The sequence below is a fragment of the Bufo bufo genome, chromosome 7 (genome assembly GCF_905171765.1).
Source record: "Bufo bufo chromosome 7, aBufBuf1.1, whole genome shotgun sequence".
NCBI lineage: Eukaryota > Metazoa > Chordata > Amphibia > Anura > Bufonidae > Bufo > Bufo bufo.
The window spans coordinates 144318964-144341022 of NC_053395.1; the positions used below are offsets into that span (position 1 = coordinate 144318964).

At 44.3% G+C, this 22059-nt stretch overlaps 1 protein-coding gene across 3 annotated transcripts in view; it reads right to left on the minus strand.

The window, feature by feature from the left end:
* Positions 1-314: 314 nt before the first annotated feature.
* The window catches only part of LOC121007797 (origin recognition complex subunit 2-like), a 148294-nt gene continuing 126549 nt past the window's right edge, over positions 315-22059 (minus strand). For 2 of the 3 annotated variants that reach the window (XM_040440011.1, XM_040440008.1), the window contains exons 13-17: positions 21444-21590; positions 13563-13734; positions 11975-12036; positions 11358-11476; positions 315-1305 (exon numbers count right to left, since the gene is read on the minus strand). In XM_040440011.1, the coding sequence (XP_040295945.1) occupies positions 1219-1305; positions 11358-11476; positions 11975-12036; positions 13563-13734; positions 21444-21590 (587 nt within the window). In that variant the 3' untranslated portion in view covers positions 315-1218. The remainder of the gene's footprint in view (positions 1306-11357; positions 11477-11974; positions 12037-13562; positions 13735-21443; positions 21591-22059) is intronic. The other variant, XM_040440009.1, reaches the window with a different exon arrangement.

Sequence of the window (22059 nt, forward strand, 5' to 3'; positions counted from 1 at the left end):
ATTCAATATTTTATTTATAGGAAAATACAGTGTTTAAAGGAAAACTGCTGTACAATATAAGAGAAAAAAAAGGGAGCTAATCTAGTACACCATAGTTATTTTATGAAAAACAAAATACAAAAATATTACCAGTTTTGTTTGATGCCGCCATGTAATGTACTTCCATACTTGGTATTTATTTTTATTTTGGCTTTTAGAAAACGCCATGAAATTCATTTGGCTTTTTACAAGCTTTTTTTGGAGGTAGAGTTTTCAGTCATAAAACTTACTAGCTTTTTTTCCTCCAGACCTTTTTTCTTTTCTTCTATAGAGAGGTCCATGGGATAACGTGTTAAAAAAAAAAAAAAAAAGAAGGGAACTAAATAAAGTAATATATAATGGAGCACATTTCTTGGACTGAATACGCTCCTCTAAAATTGATCTAAATAAAAGGTTAAAGGGATTTTCCGGGAGTAGAATATTGATGACCTATCCTCATGGTACGTTAATCGATATCAACTCCCAGCACCCCTGCCGATCGGCTGTTTGAAGCTGTAGTGTGGCGTCAGAGTGCTGCAGCCTCTTCCTAGGCCACTGATATCACGTTCCTTGGTCACCAGACCCATGTACAGCTCAATCCCATTTACATGAATGGGCCTGAATGCCAATACCATGCAGAGCTGCTATACAATGTACGGCGCTGTGCTTCGTATGCTGTGGGCGCCACGGCCTCTTCTAACAGCTGATCGGAGAGGGTGTCGGGAATCGAACGACAGCCGATCAGATATTGATGACCTATTCAGAGGATAGGTCATCAATATTCTACTCCCAGAAAACCCCTTTAATATTAGACTTTAGATTTCAGCTCATATTTACAAAAGTAACTTTGGAAAATACCAATCTGATTGCTACAACCAACTGCTCCACTTTTCCCTTGCGTTCATTTTGAAAACTGGTTGCTAATATTCTGACCTGATGCATTATAACATGCTCATAATCAATGTTAACTGTTTGCCGCACAGCAGCCAATAGTGAATGCGATTTTTATGCAATGTACATCTCTCAAGATGCAAAAACTTAGAGATGCTCAGTACTATAACATCCACTTATGCACGCCCATATATTTGTAAGCCACGTTCTCCTGTTGTGTCACTAGCCTCCAAACCGTGTATCTAAAAATCACCGAACAGGTCCTCAAGCACAGGCTACAATTGACGCTCTTGTATCAACAGCACGTTCTTATCCTTCTTTGTCTTCCATATCCAGAAAATCTGTTAAGGTCCCCAAATCCAGAGGAATTAACAAATATTCCACTCCATCTGGACCCTGTCAATGATAATAAGTTTTATTACAAATTCATAACAATTACCAATATTTTCATACCATGATAGCAAGAAATTGCCATACAATTCATATGGAACTTAATTTAAAGATATTGTCCACTTTTACAGGACAGCCTATCAGTAGCTGATCAGCAGGGCTCCCACACCCTGTATCTCTGTCAATAAGCTGTTCTGTAGTAGCTCTGAAAGTCTGTGCCAAAACTATACAGTTCCATCAATTGTGCAGTGGATGGAGTTGGTTATTACAGTGCATTCACGAGAGAGAGAGAGAGAGAGAGAGAGAGAGAGAGAGAGAGAGAGAGAGAGAGAGAGAGAGAGAGAGAGAGAGAGAGAGAGAGACAAAACCCTGCAGTATTGCAGAACAGCTGAATGGAGGGGTGTCAAACTACCTCAAATCAGAGAGCAATGGCCTATCCTGAGGACAGGCCATCACTTGCAGGACAGTGGATAACCTCTTTAAAAAAGGTACAGCTAGTTTGGTGAACAAAACATTGAAATTTTGGGCCCATGGCCAGGAAACTCCCAAGATCTCAATCCCATTGAGGACCTTAAAATTAAGAAGCGGGTGTACAAAGAAACAAAAACACAAACATTGTGATAAACTCCAAGCGCTGATTAGGCAACAATGGGTTGCCACCAGTCAGGATTTGGCCCAAACGCCAATATCCAGTGTAAATTGCAGACGGCTTGAAAAAGAAGGGTCAACTCTGAAAATAGTGTCTTTCCACAAATGTTATAAAAGGGTTTTTCCAATAGCCTCCACAACAGCACTCACAGTAAGGTGTCCCCTCCCCCAGGACAGGAAACAAAGCAGAAGCACAGGATTTAAAAAACCTCCTACCCTTACCTATTCAGTCAATAAGAGAGAGGACACTGCAGTGATGCAAGAAAAAAATAATATATTAGAACACAAATAAATTACATAATTCTGTAAAGAAATAGGGAGGGAAAAACCCAGTGCCGTTGTGGAGACTATTGGAAAATCCAATTACCGGTAAGACTAATTAAGCCTTTTCCCAGGCGCCTCCACAACAGCACTCACAGGAGGATTCACAGAAAAATCAACTTTTAAGGAGGGAGAACAGCAGATAGAATTTTGCGACCAAAAGACAAGTCCTGGTTCTGGAGAACATCCAGTTTATAATGATTGAAAAAGGTCATAGGGTTTGCCCATGTGGAGACTGAAGTAGACTCTTCCCAGGAGGCTGATACAGCCCGAGTAGAGTGAGCTCTTATTCCAGCAGGAGGTTGAAGATTTCTCTGGCTGTAGGCAAAGAAAATCATATCTCTGATCCATCTCACTATAGTTGACTTGCTGGCAGCCTGACCTTTGTTGTTAGGTGCCTGGTATTGGATGAAGAGATGATCCAATTTTCTGAGGTTACTGGTGGTGTTCAGGTAAGTCCAACACACTTCTTCTAACGTCCAGTTTGTGTAATTTCCTTTCCTTATCTGTAGCTGGAGATGAGCGAAATAAAAGGCAAAGAAACTTCCTGTTGACAATGAAACTGGGAAACTACTTTGGGGAAGGAAGGAAGGACGAGAATTATGCGGTCATCCAAAATCGTTAAAGGTATGGAAATTTACAAGAGAAGGCTTGGATTTCTCCAATTCTTCTGGCGGTCATTATTGTTTTGTAGGTGAGAAGTTTTAGTGAAATATGTTCAATTGGTTCAAATGGGGGTTTCATCAAGACTGAGAGGACTAAGTTTAAATCTCAGGGTGGAATAATGGAACGGAAGGTGGGCAAGGGTCACTTGCCCAACTTAAAAAAAACGTTTGATCAGTGGTGAGCCTGTTAATTTTATATCCAAGAAGGCACTTGAGGGTCACAGGTCAGAGACCCTTATCCAATCCTGTCTGTAAGAAACTTAGAATTAATAGAATGTCTGGTAGAAGCAGATTACCTGAAAAAGACAAAAAAAGCATTCCAGGTTCTTAAATTTTTTTTGGATGTTATAGACTTCTGACTTAATATCATCGTGGATATTACTGCGTCAGACAATCCTTTTTGTTTTAAGGCGAGGCGTTAAACTTCGAGGCTTTTAGACTGAGTTGGGTTACCTTGTGATGGAATACTGGGCCCTGGTGGAGAACATCCGGGATTGATGGAAGTATCCAGAATACTCCTGCAGACAGCCTGAGCAGGAGAGGGAACCAAGACCTTTTTGGCCAAAATGGGGCAATAAATATTACCTGAGCTCCTTCTGCCACCTACATCTTGGAATCAGACTGAAGGGAGGAAAGGCATAAAGAAGGGTCTTCGACCACGGCTGGGATAACGCATCTACCCACAACGGCTGAACCAGTCAGGAGAGGGAGCAACATTTTTTTACTTGTCTGTTGCTTTTGGTAGAAAACAGATCTAGATTCATTTGTCGCAGAACTGTCAGAATATCTGATGGTTGAGGAACTATTCTGCTTCCTTCAATTTCCGGTGGCTGAGGAAGTCGGCTAATACATTGTTTACTCCCTTCACATGAACTGCCAATAAGGATACAAGATTATTTTCTGCCCAACAGAAGATGTTTTGAGATACTGCCACTAGGGTACGGCTCAGAGTCCCTCCCTGCCTGTTCAGATAAGCTACCACCGTGGTATTGTCAGACAGCACCTCTACATGTTTTGGGAGATTAAGTCGTGTGAAGGGAGGTAAAAACATTGTAAACGGCTGAGAGTTCTCTCAGGTTGGAGAAAACATTCAACATATCCTTGTCCCATAGGCCCTGAACTACCTTTTCTTCCGAGTGACCGCCCCATCCTAGGCTGCTTGCGTCTGTTTTTTTTATTTTTTTGCGCCAACAGACCCCGGTCTGCAAATTCGTTTTTATTCTCCACCACATCAAAAATTATTTCACGGAATGGGGTATGGGAATTCTTTTCTCCTGAGTGGATAGAGTTCCGTCCCAGGAGGACAAGAGAAAAGATTTTAGTATTCTCGTGTGGCTTTGGGCCCATCTGAACGACGGGATTGCTGCTGTCAGTAGCCCCAGGATGGTCATGACATTTTTGACCTAGAATTTCCTGTTTTTCTAAAGGCAAAAAGGACATCAGCTGGCGAGAATCTAAGAGAACCCCTAGGAAGGGCTTTCTCTGATCTGGGGTCAGGTCTGATTTTTTTAAATTTGTGATCCAGCCTAAGCCCATAAAGCATTCCTGAACCTGGGCAATATGGGATCGGAGAACTTCTAAGGGTGAAGCAATTAGGAAGTTGTCTAAATATTGAATTATTAAAAATCCTCTTAGGTGAAGGTATTTTGTGACTTGACATAATTTATGAAAATACTCTTGGAGCCGAGGAGAGTCCGAAGAGAAAGAGCTCCGAACTGGAAATGACTTAATTGATCCTTTATATAGACGGCGATTCTCAAATATTTTTGATGGTTTTGATACATTGGTCCATTGTCACCATAAAGAAGACCTGAGGGAGTAGGTTTATGGTGCATTTTACGGTTTCCTGTCACAGCTGTCATGGTCTGGTGGTAGTGGACAGTGACACTTTTGCCGTGCATGCTTGTTGCTAATGGCAACGTGTTGTTAGCATGATTTTACACTTCCCCTTTAAGGCTGGTGTTTCTTCCCATTTTGGTTTGTTTAGGGTTAAAGGAGTGTGCAAGGTGGAACTGGGTGTGGCCTCATGGCTCTTCTTATACTGGAGTTGTGAGCGTGAGGTTTGTGGTATGTCTGCCTTTGTATGAGGAGCTTTGCTCCTCTCTGGATGTGTCACCTGTCTGTTAGGGCCTCCTTGTGGAAAATCAAGGTCTTTGGCAAAGTCATCCCTATGTTTCCCCGTGTCCCCTTACCCTTCCTCACCTGTTTATGATGTTTGGTGTGGGTTTATGTACAGGGTATTTGTTGTATGTCATTTGGTGTTCCATGTCTGGTCTATTTGGCATTTATAGTCCAGCATGGTTGTCTGACATTTCCCCTGTCTGTCTGTTCCTGCATAAGTGGGCTCCATGGTTTCCCGAAGGGGTGAACCACAAGTCAGCAAGCTGTAGTTGTTCCACCCAGTCGTTGTGGCAGGTAAGTGGTGGTTGTTCCAGTGCGTGTCATTTGCGCTGGGCTTTTACCTGCCATATGTGTTTATGCTTGCTCTCTGCTCCTTTTTTGTTGCTAGGCCTGTGGGAGACTCAGATTCTTCTGTGTCTTGGAGGAACAGGTTGTCTCTTTCTCCTTACATTACCATCAAGGATCTTCAGGGCGAATTAGGGTCCAAGGTTCTGGGTATGTGCCCTCCCACCATCAGGGTTGGCTCATTGAGTCAGGAGGTCAGGTGTAAGAGATGGTCGTATAAAATGTCGATATTGTCATATAGAATATCTTTTGCGTTCATATAAAATGTTTAGTTATTGTGTAATGAAATAAGTGGACTATATCAGATTGGTAAAGTCATGGATGTAGCAGCTGAAAAGGTTCCTAATAAATATTCTTGGGGTCAATTGTTGTAGAGAAGCCTTTTGTAGTCCTAATCAGGACGTCTTCAGGAATGTTTACAATTATTTACATTTCGAAGGCATCCTGAGGGCAGATGGACTCTCCCATTCACAACCAGTCGTGACGTCTCCATTCAGTGTGATCTCATCACAAGTGCAAATGGCGGGAGAATACAGCTGTCATAAAATGCAGTGTGTGGGAACATGTGACACCTTTTGTTCTCCTGGTAGAGATCAAAACTGGTCTTTGAAGTAGAAAATATTTGGTAAGGAGAGGGGGTAGTGAGTTTGAGGAGTACAAAATTAGTATAAAACTTGGGCAGAATTTGTCAAGAGGGGGTCAGAGAGAGAGAGCCTTCTGGGGAGAAGGAGGCATTAGAGTTCCAAGGGAACCTTATTCTGGTAGCTATACCTCTATGACTTTACATTATTGAATGGTTATTATGTCTTGTTGTTAGGCTGCAGAATATTGATGTGTTAACAGGTTGTTATTGCAATGTACGTTTAGTATTCTTTTGGTCAGGAATTTCTGAAAGTTTGTGATTTAATTGTGGCTTTGTCCCTAAGATTTATGTGAGGTTATGGTTGGTTAATATCGGTTTTATTGTTTATTGTGGTCTTTATGGTATTATAATTGGTTTATTTGCGTCGTATCAATTCTAATGTTGCGCATTTGACTCTGTATATAATATATTTTCTTATTTTTTCTTTTTCAATATACACTTTTGTTTGTGTGCTTTCTTTGCCGACCGTCCCCTAGAACTTACGTGAAAATATTTTTATTGTTCAATGTTATTGGCAATATTAACATTAAATAAGATGACAATAATCATATTTCTACACAGGGATTGTATTTAGGGACGCATAGGAGGTGACCTGCTCCCTTATCCTGGCTTCCAGGCCTAGTGGCATGTTCTATATAGACATTGTGTGGTGGGGCTTTTCCCCCACTCCCCACCGTGACATTTCCATCTTTAATTTTTTGTACATGATGAATCCGTTTAGAAATTTGAGATTTATTATGAGACGGAAAGATCCGTTTGGTTTCTGCACAAAGAATAGAAGAAGAATAGAATCCCTGGTCGCATCCATTTTTTGGAACTTGAAAGAGCACTTTTTTGTCGATCAGAGTAGATATTTCTAGCTCTAGATTCTTTAGTTTTATTTGTTGAGGAAGTTTTTTGCTGATGACAAACCGATCTGTGGGAGGAGAACAGAATTCCAGTTTCAAGCCCTCTTTTACGTTTGTTAATAACCACGGAGAGGTTCTTATTTCTTCCCAGGCAAATGTTAAGCGTTTTAACCTGCCTCTCACCTGACTTATGGCGACATTGTGTAGTACGGGAGGCATTCGCAGGATTTAAGAAGAATCCTCTCCCTCTTCCTTTAGATGGCTGCCAATTTCAAGATCCTTCTTTCATCATTTGGTCCAGTCTAGTCTTTTTCGGATTGTGAAAGGAACGACTTTCAGAAGGAAATACTTTTTTCTTATCAGAAGCCTTGTTGAGAATGTTGTCCAAGACAGAGCCAAACAACCTATCCCCTTCACAGGGGATCGAACACAGGCGATTGCTTCCATCGCCCGACCAGGTGCGAAGCCAAATAGTTCTGTGGGTAGCCTTTGAGATGGCGGCTAACCTGGCAGAAAACTAAGTCTGCAGAGGCATCTGCTAGGAAATTAAAATATATACGGAACTGAGAATGCCTTTATGTATTTAAATTAATATATAACTTTTATTTTGTCATATAAAATAAGTGAGACAATTAGGTGTAGTAGAAACCTGCACTATAGAAGGTTGCCACTGCCACAAGAAAATAACAGACGCACAGCCACTGCATCCGGTGCCCTGTTAACCAATATCCCTGATGAGCTGAGTCCACACTTGGTGAAACGCGTTGGATAAAAGGTACAATTGATAATTATTAGGGAGGTAAGAGCATAGGGCTGTACAGCACAGGCCCGAGGTTCCTGAGGCTGGGGGTCGCCCTTATAAGGACGAGTGCCCCGACTACAGCCACTGAGGTAATCACACTCAGTAGACTAGGCCAAGTAGGGCAAGCACCTAGGGAGAGTTAGGGTCCTCATTAGTAGGCTCCTCCCCAGCATTCCCCCCCAACAGACTAGGATACTGGGCCTTATTTGCAACTACAGACCCAGTGCGCCTCCTACCTTCTATAGTGCAGGTTTCTACTACACCTAACTGTCTCACTTATTTTATATGACAAAATAAAAGTTATATATTAATTTAAATACATAAAGGCATTCTCAGTTCCGTATATATTTTATTTTGAGACCACTGAGATTATACACTGCTCAAAAAAATTAAGGGAACACAAAAATAACACATCCTAGATCTGAATTAATTAAATATTCTTCTGAAATACTTTGTTCTTTACATAGTTGAATGTGCTGATAACAAAATCACACAAAAATAAAAAAATGGAAATCATATTTTTTAACCCTTGGAGGTCTGGATTTGGAGTCACACTCAAAAGTAAAGTGGAAAAACACACTACAGGCTGATCCAACTTTGATGTAATGTCCTTAAAACAAGTCAAAATGAGGGTCAGTGGTGTGTGTGGCTTCCACGTGCCTGTATGACCTCCCTAGAACGCCTGTGCATGCTCCTGATGAGGTGGCAGACGGTCTCCTGAGGGATCTCCTCCCAGACCTGGACTAAAGCATCTGCCAACTCCTGGACAGTCTGTGGTGCAACGTGACGTTGGTGGATAGAGTGAGACATGATGTCCCAGATGTGCTCAATTGGATTCAGGTCTGGGGAATGGGCGGGCCAGTCCATAGCAACAATGCCTTCGTCTTGCAGGAACTGCTGACACACTCCAGCCACATGAGGTCTAGTATTGTCTTGCATTAGGAGGAACCCAGGGCCAACCGCACCAGCATATGGTCTCACAAGGGGTCTGAGGATCTCATCTCGGTACCTAATGGCAGTCAGGCCACCTCTGGCGAGCACATGGAGGGCTGTGCGGCCCTCCAAAGAAATGCCACCCCACACCATTACTGACCCAATGACAAACCGGTCATGCTGGAGGATGTTGCAGGCAGCAGAACGTTCTCCACGGCGTCTCCAGACTCTGTCACGTCTGTCACATGTGCTCAGTGTGAACCTGCTTTCATCTGTGAAGAGCACAGGGCGCCAGTTGCGAATTTGCCAATCTTGGTGTTCTCTGGCAAATGCCAAACGTCCTGTGGACGTCGGGCCCTCATATCACCCTCATGGAGTCTGTTTCTGACCGTTTGAGCAGACACATGGCAGTGCTCCTACTGTTCCTCCTTGCACAAAGGCGGAGGTAGCGGTCCTGCTGTTGGGTTGTTGCCCTCCTACGGCCTCCTCCACATCTCCTGATGTACTGGCCTGTCTCCTGGTAGCGCCTCCATGCTCTGGACACTACGCTGACACACACAGCAAACCTTCTTGCCACAGCTCGCATTGATGTGCCATCCTGGATAAGCTGCACTACCTGAGCCACTTGTGTGGGTTGTAGACTCTGTCTCATGCTACCACTAGAGTGAAAGCACCGCCAGCATTCAAAAGTGACCAAAACATCAGCCAGGAAGCATAGGAACTGAGAAGTGGTCTGTGCTCACCACCTGCAGAACCACTCCTTTATTGGGGGTGTCTTGCTAATTGCCTATAATTTCCACCTGTTGTCTATCCCAGTTGCACAACAGCATGTGAAATTGATTGTCACTCAGTGTTGCTTCCTAAGTGGACAGTTTGATTTCACAGAAGTGTGATTGACTTGGAGTTACATTGTGTTGTTTAAGTGTTCCCTTTATTTTTTTGAGCAGTGTATAATAGGAGGTCCACTAACTATAGATCCCTATTACAAATACATGCTAGGAAATTAGATGCATTTTTTAACATAGGTGCTCTTCTAATTGACTCAGCCATACAGATAAAGTTCTGGCCGTGCAGATAGACACAATACTGGGACGTAACATGGCTGTGTTAGTCTCCCAAGCCTTTTTCAATAGGCTGTCGCATTTCTTGTCCATAGGATCTTACAGGAGACCCATATCCTTGAACGGGAGAGCGCTTTTTTTTTTTTTAGAAATGCAGGCCACTGGGTCATCAATTTTGGCGTCTTGTCCCATAGATTAGATCCAGACTCTGCAAAGGGATATTTCCTTTTGAAAGAATTTGTCACGACCGTTCTTTCTTCAGGATCTTTCCATTCTTTGGATATCAGGGATTTGATATTATTATGGATAGGAAAGACCCTTTTCCTTCTTTCTCCTAATCCCTGAAACATCTGATCTTGGATGGAGTGGGTTTCCTTGACCTCCTCAATATCCATAGTGGCCCTTATGGTTTTTAAAAGACCCTATGTTTCTTCAGAGAGAAACAATGGTTTACCAGAACCATCATCTGAGGAATCAGAGTCCAAGTCAGATACAAGTTCCCCCTCATCCAAATCAAATGCATTATCAGAAGAAACGGATTTATGAGAAGTGGATGGACACAGGAATTGTGGCGTGATTCTAGAGTCCACCGCCGCGGTAACTTCTTCCTTAATGATGGATCTAACAGTGTCAAGGAAGGATGGTGATTCCTCTGTAACCACTTTCTCAGTGCATTTTGGGCATAAGGGCTTTTTAGTTTTTGAAGAGAAGGTTTTTCTGCAGATAGCGCATATTTTGCGTCCTGGATCTCCCCTGGCTGGTTTAGATGTGACGGTCTCTCTGCCCTTAAAATTAAATAAGACTTTATAGGGCCTGATAATACAAAATGACACCATCACCTACACCAGGGGTGGATTAACAGAACAACCACTGCCACCAAGTGAGGGGTACAAGATAGGACATAAAACCATAAATCTGTCGAACCCCTATTTCCCCAATACAGGCACATTAATAGCTAAGAGCATAGAAATCTTCATAGCAGAGGAGGCTTACCAGGCTGAGGGCTAAGGTAGCGGGAACCCCAGGCTTCCGTGAGGAGTCAGCCGAGTCCACTGGAGTTAGCATGTTTGCTGAAGCTGAGGGAAGGGCACAAAATATCTCCCTGCTCAGTTTTAAGCTTCCCCCTCTTCACATGCCACGCCATCCAAGGTCTCGCCCCGGAAGTAGACCTGCAGCAGAGTACGAGATTCCCGTGCTCAAGGGGAATCTCGCTTGATGTCATCACATTGGATCCCGCGCGATCTCCCCTGGGAGTATCGCGGGCCCAGGGAAGCCTGAACACAGGGCTTACTCCTAGGAACAGGTAAGGGAGGAGACACGTCTCTGTTCCCTGCACTAGCCCTCCCACCTCGTGGGGAATGAAGACCGAGGCTGGGCGATGGTAAATCCAGAATTCCTTTAACTCCAGGAGAGGCTTCCACTCACACCCGAGGACAGTAAACAACAACTGAATAGGTAAGGGGAGGAGGCTTTTTAAATCCTGTGCTTCTGTGTTGTTTCCTGCCGTTGAGGAGGCGCCAGGGAAAATATATGAAATGATTATATTTGTACTTCCGACATGAATACTGCATGAAAAAATATTGTACATTAACTTTTAATCCTTCTCCAAGACAATACACTGAAGAAGAAAAACAATGCTCTAGTGCACTAAAACAAGGACATAAAATATACCTTTTTAGTTCGTATAAGCTTATGGTCTCTAAACTCAGTCAGCTGAGCTCTTAGCGTTAAGTCGCTGTTGACCAGAAAAGATTCACGGCATTGCTGATAAAAATCTTGAAATGAGAGACCTAAAGAAATTATGTACAAATCACTGAAGTATAAATTGTATCAATGGGGACACCAGATAGAAACTAAAAGCTGTTTAAACATGCAAGCTTATGACCTCATAAATGACAAGGGTCAGTTCTCCATGAGAAACTAAAGCAGTATTCCCATCATAGACATTTATGATATATCCACAGGACATGCACAGAAACCACATAGTACTTTGAGCGCGACTGTTAACCTGGCCACCTCTACATTCAAGCACAGCCTAAATCAGGGTCGTGGGACCTCCATTCTTGGAATGAGATGCAGATCCCAGTGGGACCTGCATTTTTCAGGCATTTATGGCATGTCCTGTGATTATGCCAGAAATGCCTAAGGTGAGAATTTAATAAAGATGGCCATCTGAGAGGTCACTGCCACCATTTTGAGCCATGAGGCGTACTCCACTGTATACTATGGAACTTCTCTAATTAATAATCAGGTCATCACAGTACATATTGTACAACCAAAATACATACCTGTATATGAAGGGTTGTCTTTGTTGGCCATCTGATACTCTGCAAGCAGACGGAAAATGCCCCTAAGAGTAACATATTTTACAGTTATTTACTAGCCTCGTGTATGAAAACTGTCTAAGTGGAAAAATTATTTTGAAGTGTAACTGTCATGTTTTCATAAAAAAAAAAATCTGCATCAACATTATGCATAAAGCAATCTTTAGTTTCTTCACATACCACTGTTTTCCTTGAGTTTTTTTCCTTAGTTACGGCTATTTTAACCTCTACAATATGAGGATCTTCTCAGGGTGGCTCCTCTGCCAGTTCTCAGAGGCCAAAACTGCCTTCCCTCACTTCCCATACACACTTGCTGTAGCCAACAGCTTCATGCCAGCCAATTAGACTGGATTACTGAGAGACACGCTTCCTTACTCTGAAGCCTAAACAGGCATGCAGTGTGGAGGACTGCCCTCTGTCTTCTGTTTACATTAAAGGGGTTCTGCACTTTGTTTAAACTGATGATCTATCCTCCGGATAGATCATCAGCATCTGATCGGCAGGGCTCCGACACCCCCGCTGATCAGCTGTTTGAGAAGGCAGCGGCACTCCAGCAGCGCCGCAGCCTTCTCACTGTTTACCGCAGGCCCAGTGACGTCACGACTAGTATCACTGGCCTGGGCGCGGCTAAGCTCCGTTCCCTTGAATGGAGCTTAGCCCCGCCCAGGCCAGCTGATACAAGTCGTGACGTCACTCGGCCAGCGGTAAACAGTGAGAAGGCCGCAGCGCTGCTGGAGCACCGCTGCCTTCTCAAACAGCTGATCGGCGGGGGTCCCAGTTGTCGGGTCCCCGCCGATCAGATGCTGATCTATCCAGAGGATAGATCATCAGTTTAAACAAAGTGCAGAACCCCTTTAAGCTGGAGACAGAAAAGCCCTAGCAACGGTCTTTTAAAGGGACCAGTAGAAAGGGACAGGGGACATTAATGAAGGCTGTTATTATAAGGTAGTTACAGATCTTTTGACAGTCATTGACAGACTAACTCAGGTATACAAGCCTAGCTCTAATAAACTAGCAAATACACTTTAAACTAGTATCGGGCAATATCCTTTCCCTCACTGTTTGGACATGATCCATTATATATATATATATATATATATATATATATATATATATATATATATATATATATAAATGACATGGACAAAAAGGACAGAGGCTGGTCGTATCTTGAACTATGTATACTACACCAGAAAAACTGGGATATTCCAGACAGGTCACACACACCGCATCTCCACCGGTCAAGCTGTTTGCATCAGCAACCGGTGTCAGAAACACAATGATGGATGGAGTCAGAAGCAGAAATCTCGTCAACAGTGTGGAGGCCATGCTGGCGTACTACAGCTCAGATCCAAACCAGGTCATTAAAAGCTGGAAAACCCTTTTAGCCATAATTAAGAATTAAAGCGATGGTCTTTCCAACAGAGAGAAAAAAAAAAAAGAAATCTTTGCAACAGGTTCCATTGCGAGCGGATTGTCACTTATTAGTAAACATCCGAAGAGACAGACTATTTCAGACAGCAAATTTTGATGAGAAAGAAGTTCTCTGTACCTGGCATTGGGTGTGAGACTGCGGAGTACATGAGTGAGCGAGCTGAGGGCCAGTGCTCCAGAGCGTTTCACCAGCAATGAATTTTCATAGGATGTCTCTTCTATGTAGGAACTATAAGTAGTCGTTTCATACCACAGCCAGTTATAGAGGCTTTGCTTTGACTGGTCCCACACTGGAGAGAGAGAAAAATAAAAAATAAAATAAAATATTTTATAGATAATAAGGCTGTCAGAACTAAAGCGGACCATGATTTATAAAAAAGCAACACATGTCCATCTATAGAACTCAGTATACTCCGCATGCAGCTTCTCCAGGATGTGGATTTATATGGAAATTAGAAGGACCTGTTCACATACGGCTTATTTGTCAAATGACACATGGCAGGAAAAAAAAGATCTGCGCTGATTGGGGGCTAGTCAAATCTTCCTTGCAGATATGGATGTAGGCTATGTACCGCAATGGTTTAGGGTGTAGTTTTATACCATACTCAACACCAGCCGTGTCCTAAAAAGAAAACAGTAGGGTGAATATTGGAAACTAGTATAACTTAAATGAAACCTGCCGCCAGCAGGCAAAACGCCTTGTAGGAATAGCTCAGCTGAATGTAGTTACACCTTTCACTTAGCAATCTGTTGGTTCATTTTGGAGAAAAAGTATTTTTAATCTATATGCAAATGAGCAGTTAAGAGCACAGAGGGTGGGCCAAAGCTTGGACCCTGCACCGCTTGGCTCCTTGAACTTCCTTTGCGAACCCCCATCCTCTCCTTGACAGACAGGATCAGGCTCCAACAGAAGAAGCAAAAAGGAGCAAGAGTGCACGGAGTGGCTTGGGCCTGATTGAAAATTTCAATCTTGTATAACTATAGCCTTATGGTCCTTTTACATGGACTGAAAATCAGGCCAATTATTGGAGATGAGCATTTGTAGAAAAAAAAAAGGTGCTGGCGACCAACCAATAGTCTCCGGTAGTCACCGTTTCTGTGCAGCAGATTGTCTTGCCTAAACAGGGATCTGCTGTCCAGAAACAATGATTTGTGATAAGGGATCTCGCAGCCGTAATACAGAAGCTAAAACGTGGTCACCTTACATCCAGCCTAAGGCCCTATGCATACAACCGTATTTTTGTTTCACTTTTGATCCGCATTTTTTGTAGATTGGATACAGACCCATATATTTCAATAGGACTGCAAAAAACGTGGTCACCGTGTGCTGTCCACATCCGTATGTCCTGTCTGTCCATTTTGCAGACAAGGATAAGACATTTCTATAGAAGGGAAAAAGAAAATGGCAGCACACACACAACCAGTTCCGACGTTTGTGGACTGCAAAACACACGATCGTGTACATGAGGCTTAAGGATGCTGCCACATGGTAGGTTTTTTTGATGCAGTTTTTGAAACCAAAACCAGGAATGGAATGAAAAAAGTGGAGCAGTTGTATCTGTCCTTAATACGGTTCTCTCCTCTTACAATCCATACCTGATTTTGGCTTCAAAAACTGCATCAAAAAGCCTGAACGTGGGGGGCGTGGCCAACTGCCGGCATGACCGCACGCACTTGAGAGCGGCTCCGGTCCCTAGAATCTATCCTGACTAATCCTGCCAAGCTGCATTCCTCAAACTCAGACTGGCAAGTGCAGAGGAGAAGGAGGAAACCCAGGCACCACGATATGGGTCCCAGTAAGGCGCAGTCTGCAGCCGATAAACTTAAAGAATATGCCCGCCAGGAAAACCAACATGGCGCCGCGGCTCCCGCCACTCCACGTGCAGCGGTGACGCGTGGGCAGGCCGCACAGCAGATAGAGAACGAAGATGCTGGCGAACCGGAGATAACGCTGAAAGCGGTCTCTGAGCAGCTCCTTACAGCTATATCCTCCTGCCAATCCTCACTTACCTGCAAGATAGAAGTGCGCGTCGACCTGGGCCTCCTGAGACAGGACGTGCAACAGTTGAGGGAGAGAGTCAAGCACACTGAGGACCGGGTGTCGGAGCTGGAGGACTACACCAGACCGCTGGATTCGAGGCTGACGGAGGTGGAAAGAGCTGTTGGATTATGGCGGCAGAAGTGCGACAGCCTAGAGAATCGGGCCCGACGCAATAATGTGAGCATCCTGGGGATGCCAGAGAGAGCGGAGGGGAGAGATCCTGCCAGCTTTCTGGAATTATGGTTTAAGGCCCAGTTTCCTGCAGCCGCGTTCTCTGCGGCCTATGCAGTGGAAAGGGCGCACAGAGTCCCCGCCAGACAACCGCCTCCAGGCGCACCACCGAGGCCCCTGCTCGCCCGCCAATTAAACTGGAGGGATAGGGATCTAATTCTCAGCCAAGCGAGGAGCAAGGGGGTACTGACGCACGAAAACGCCAATGTGTCGCTTTTCCCGGACTATTCTGCGGATCTGCAGAAGAAGAGGGCCACCATTGTTTTGGTCAAGAGGCGCCTCAGGGAATTGAACTTGCAGTACTCTATGGCTTACCCGGCGCGACTACGTGAAGTAGATGGTGTCCGGCCTATTTTTTTCACCGATCCGAAGGAAGCTGAGGAATGGGTCGCCAGACGTCCAAGGCTGCACTGACCTGAAACATCGGGACTGAGTTGCAAGTATTGTTGGTCCTGGAAAGGCACGATATGGATGCCTTGTCACTGAGTTAATTATCCTTATTATACGGTGCAATATTTAGCCTTACCTGCATGCAATGAGATGTTCTTTTGGATAACAGATTATTGTGTTCACAGATATAGTTCAGTTGCTGATATTGATCTATAGGAGGGCTGGATATACATATATGCACCTTATGAGGCTTAGTTGCATCTGCAGCTGCAATATTTACATTGACCGGGGAGTGTTCGGCTACCTGTGTGGGCATTACATCTTTTTCCCGCACTGGTCCTCGAATATATTGCCACGTTGTTAACACTATGTTGCATACACTGAATGTTTGTTCAGAGGTATTAGGAGTATACCTGTTATGTTATATGTTCATTAAGTTATTGAAAGCATGGTCACATCAATTGTTCAATAGGAGTGTGGTTGGGAGGCGAACCATTAAACTAAGTGAGGCCCCATCTCAATTGCCGGATGGCATCCGGCACTACTGGAGAGATAACCCTATGCTTGAATCATGGGACCTCTAGTGGTGATGTCCTGGAACGTGAGAGGCCTGGGAGATCCGAATAAGAGGATAGCGGTATTCTCGCATGTGCGACGCTATTGCCCTCACGTTCTGGGACTTCAGGAGACTCATCTGACGGCTGACACAGGGCATAGAATTGCTAAACAATGGGTGCAGTGGTCACTTCAATCATACGGTACATCAAATTCTAGAGGTACGGCCATATTAGTGCGCAAGGGACTCCTATGGGAACCGCAGCAGTCAATTGCTGACCCAGAGGGACAATAGTGTATGGCTTTATTGTTCACATCCCGTATGTTATAATTAACATATATAACCCAACCCCCCCCCAGTTAGCCATTCATGATATACCATCTGGGAAGGCACCGGGCCCGGATGGGATCCCGATTGAAGTTTACTCCAGGTATAGTGAAATTCTCAGTCCCCAACTCCTTAAGCTGTACTCAGCATCATTCCAGCGCCATCAGCTACCTGAGACCTTATATGATGCCACTATTGTTGTCATATTAAAACCGCGTGTGGCTCTAACAGGCCGATTTCATTGCTTAATTTAGACTACAAAATTCTAACTAGGCTGTTAGCTTCCCGTTTAAATAAAGTAATTACGTCTATAGTTCATCAGGATCAGGCAGGGATCATGCCGGGGAGGACCACCTCTGATAATATTAGGAGAGCCCAGGTCATTGCCCCAGATAGGAGTAGCGGAGGGTCGTGAATGGGCCATGGCGTCACTTGACACGGCCAAGGCCTTTGACTCTGTGGAGTGGCCTTTCCTGTTACGGATACTGAAGGAATTTGGATTTGGCCCGGGGTTCATCCGGTGGGTTGAGATTCTGTACCAGACCTAAGGCAAATATACTAGTAAATGGAACCCTGTCAGATTCATTTACTTTGCATAGAGGCACCAGGCAGGGATGCCCCCTCTCCCCCCTCTTGTTTGCGGTGGTAATCGAGCATTTAGCATTGCGGGTCAGACAGGATAGGACCTACATGGGGATTTCTAAAGGAGATAGGGAATAAAAGATAGGTCTGTATGCGGACGATCTCCTCCTGTTTATGGACGAGCCTGAGCGGACCCTCCCCAGAGCAATTGAGGCAATAGAGAAATTTGGCACATACTCGGGCTTGCTCATAAACTGGGCGAAATCAGCTATTATGCCTCTTTGGGATCATGGATGGCCGGAGTGTATACATAATTTACCGGTAGTAGACCAGTTTAAGTATCTTGGCATTGTGATCACAAAGGACCCTAGTGTGTCTGGGGCGAGGAATATAGAACCGATAGAGTCCCTATTCATTGATAAATTTAAGACATGGAGGCATTACCGATCTCGGTGATGGGGAGACTGAATTTAGTTAAAATGATTTTGCTCCCCAAGGGTTTGTACCTCCTGTCGCACGCATGCGCCCCGGTACCAAAGGCCTTTTTTGATAGGCTGCATTCCCTGGTTACGGCTTTTGTGTGGGGAAAAGCTAGGAGGAAGCTTTCACAGAAAGTGCTACAGAGGTCTAAGACAGGGGGGGGGGGGCGGCTTTACCAGATTTTTTTCTATATTATCTGGCCGGCCAGCTGAAATATGTTGCGGCATGGGTTAAACAGGGGGAACTACCAGGGCCAGAATATTGGCTGAAGGAATATCTTGGTCTTTATACTCTGTGGCCTGTGCTGGAATCTCCAGGTTTGGTCCACGGGAGGTTACTTCCTGCTCATAGATTGCCTAATCAAGTGTGGAAAGCAGCCAAATTCAACTCATATGTAGACTTGCCAGATGCAACTCCGCTCTGGGATAATCCCATGCTGCCGCACTTGATAGCCTTGGAGGGCGCCGAGACATGGAAAGGATGTGGGGTGCTGACACTGGCTGAGCTGTATGTTGGGGGTGTACTGCGGACTCTACAGCAATTACAGGAGAAATTTGAGATTCCCCACTCTTTGTTTTATAGGTACCTTCAATTACGGCACGCCCTGAATGCTCAGTTTAGGGGGACGAATCGTAGTATTTCTAAATACCCATTGATAGGGGTGTTGAGATCACAGGGACCTAAAGGCATTATTTCTATATTGTATACATATTTATTGGGCGACCGCATGATTCTTCAACCATTGGAGGTAGAAGCGAAATGGAAGGCTAATATTCCAACTCTGGATGCTGAAGAATGGGAGGAGGCCATGTTGGTACCTACTAAGGTTTCCCCATCGGTAAATAATAAACTGATACAATTGTTCATACTGCATAGAAGCTATCTGTCCCCTCTTAGGTTGTATAAGATGGGGAGATTGCCTAGCACCAGGTGTCATAGATGTCAAGAGGAGGGTGCCGATTTCTGGCATTTAATGTGGGGATGTAGATATTTACAAGCTTTTTGGGGTCAAATTGTAGATGTTCTCTCCACAATGGTACCTGTTCCGATAGAAGTCTGCCCTAAAATATGTATCCTTGGGATATTAGAGGAGGAACAGTGGACACACTATCAGAGAGTATTTTTAGGGGAGGCTCTCTTCTTGGCTAGGAAGGCTGTAGCGATAAGGTGGATGGCGGAAAGACTCCCTACGGTGGGCCAATGGAAGACCTTGATGAATCATGCAATGAATATGGAAAAAGTGGTATATATACATAGAAAGTGCCCAAGGAAATTTCAGAAAGTGTGGGGAGAGTGGTGTTCCTCAACTCACTCCTTACAATCTAGGCATATGCACTCCGTGTTGGAAGACCCCACTGCGCTGGGTGTCTGAGTATTGAAAGGTAGGTCTGTAGTATCTTTGATGCCAAGCTGTTGAAATATTGCTGATAATTATCCAACGCACTTTATACCATGACTGAATTGTGTGGAGCTAGGGGCTCCCCTGCGTGGGATGCCACTTCTCCGAAATGTGATGAACCATGCTTGTTGTTAAACTTCAATAAAACGAGTTTAAAAAAAAAAAAAGCCTGAACGTGTGTCAGCAGCCTAAGGCCTAGTTTATAATTCAGTGTTTGGTCAAAGATTTCCATCAGTGATTGCGGGCCAAAACCAGGAGTATAGGCTATACAGAAAGAAGGTATAATGGGAAGATCTGCACCTATGTTTCTGACTCACAACTGTTTTTGCCTCACAATCACTGATGGAAATCACTGACCAAATCATTGAAGTGTGAACTAGGCCTAAGGTCACCTTTTAATAGTGACCCCTCCCTCTATTAAAAAGACAATTATGTATTCTTACAAATAATAATAATAATAATAATAATAATTTTTTTTTTTTTTAAAGTGTCAGACAAGAACTGCTGTCCCAGTTACAGATATTGGGGGAGATTTATCAAGACCAGCGTTTTTTACTGCAGAAACTGGCATGAGCTATGATAAATCTGCTGAGGCCGATGACCTCGCCAACACCACACCCCTTTGGGAAAGTGAGGATAGAGGAACATCCCTCGGCGCAAGAAACCAACCAGAAGATCCAGATGAATGTAGATTTCCAATATTTATTTTGCAGATATATACAGGCTGAGGGATGTTCCTCTAGATGCAGATGAATGTTTTTACCTGATGAAGGGGAGGTAACTCCCCGAAACGTTGTATATATCTGCAAAATAAATATTGGAAATCTACATTCATCTGGATCACCTGAGGGGTTAACTACCGCAGATCGCAGCTACCGCTCATATAGGTCAGGAGCTGGCTATGTGATTCTGCAGCCAGCTCCCGCCTCCTGTATATGAGTAAGGCTACTTTCACACTTGCGTTCGGGGTTCCGCTTGTGAGTTCCGTGTGAAGGCTCTCACAAGCGGCCCCGAACGGATCCGTACAGCCCCAATGAATTCTGAGTGGTTGCGGATCTGCTCAGAATGCCTCAGTTTGGCCTCCGTTCCGCTCAGCAGGCGGACACCCGAACGCAGCTTGCAGCGTTCAGGGTGTCCGCCTGGCCGCGCGGAGCCAAACGGATCCGTCCAGACTTACAATGTAAGTCAATAGGGACGGATCCGTTTGAAGTTGACACAATATGGTGCAATTTCAAACGGATCCGTCCCCCATTGACTTTCAATGCAAAGTCTGGATGGATCCGTCTGACTAACTTTTACACTTAGAGTTTTTTCTGAAATATAATGCAGACGGATCCCATTGTTTGCATTATAGGAGCGGATCCGTCTGGGCAGACACGCAAGTGTGAAAGTAGCCTTAATGAGAGAGGTATCTTCATTGGTGGTGCAGTGGCCACAGCCCTTCTCCTTCTCTTCTCCTCCCTCCACTCATTGGTGGCAGCGGCCACAGCCCCTCCCCTTCTCTTCTCCTCCCTCCTCTCATTGGTGGCAGCAGCAGCACAGGGGGGAGGGAGACACTGCTTCCTTCTCCCCTGTGCTGCTGAGGGAACACAGAGCGCTGTCAGCAGCGAGATCCTTATTCCCCATATGTTATCGGAATATCGACAAAATAGATGCCGATAACGTCCAAAATCCTGAATATCGGCCGATAATATCGGTAAAACCGATAATCAGTCGATCCCTAGCCTGCATCACTGACCCTTTGGGAAAGTGGAAAAGGTGGCATGAAACTAACATTTGTGTAAAAATTATTGCACAAATGACATTTTAAAAGTTGCATATGGTGCTTGATAAATCTTTCCCATTGAGGACAACAGATTCTCAATATATCATGGGACCAGTATCCTACAGAACATAAACAGTTATGGCTGCCCATTAGCTGTTTCTGCTCATACAACTCATATATAGTACATCAAAGAAGAGGTAACAATGCCTGTGAAAACATCACACTTACTTAAGGGGGCGTTCATGTGGTCAATGGAAGCCAGAACATGGATATTGGCGATAGAAGCCAGCTGCCCTAGTACTTGTTGACTTTTGTCTCCTCTTAGCATATGACTGTCCAGATTATGGATAAGAAGATAAAGTTCTAGAGATGGTTCTGGAAAAAAATTGCAAGAGAACAGCCCATTAGCCACAGAACATACACAACATATCCATAAACTGCAAATCATCTCAATCCTTACTGCAGCACTTCATCTGAAGACCCCCTGCTGCCCATGGACTACCCATGTAAACAATGGACACGGTTGTCTCCATGTCCACGGCTCACCAGATGGGGCAGTCATGTCATTTATCCATGTGGTTGCTTTCCTAGCTGAGTGAATGTATTCAGCCCCTGAGCAGAGAAGGACACAGCTGTAAATTGTGTGCCAGCCACCATGTGGCGAGTTATGGATGCACAGACCACCAGTGTTTACATGCGGTATATTGTTATAGTTGGAACTTTATTTATGCATGAGATTTGGAGCTGTGTATCAGGACATAAAATAGATTTAAAGGGGTTGATCCAGCTGTATTACATTTTAATATATGGCTCACAGTGGATAAAAAATTAGCCAGCTTTCCAC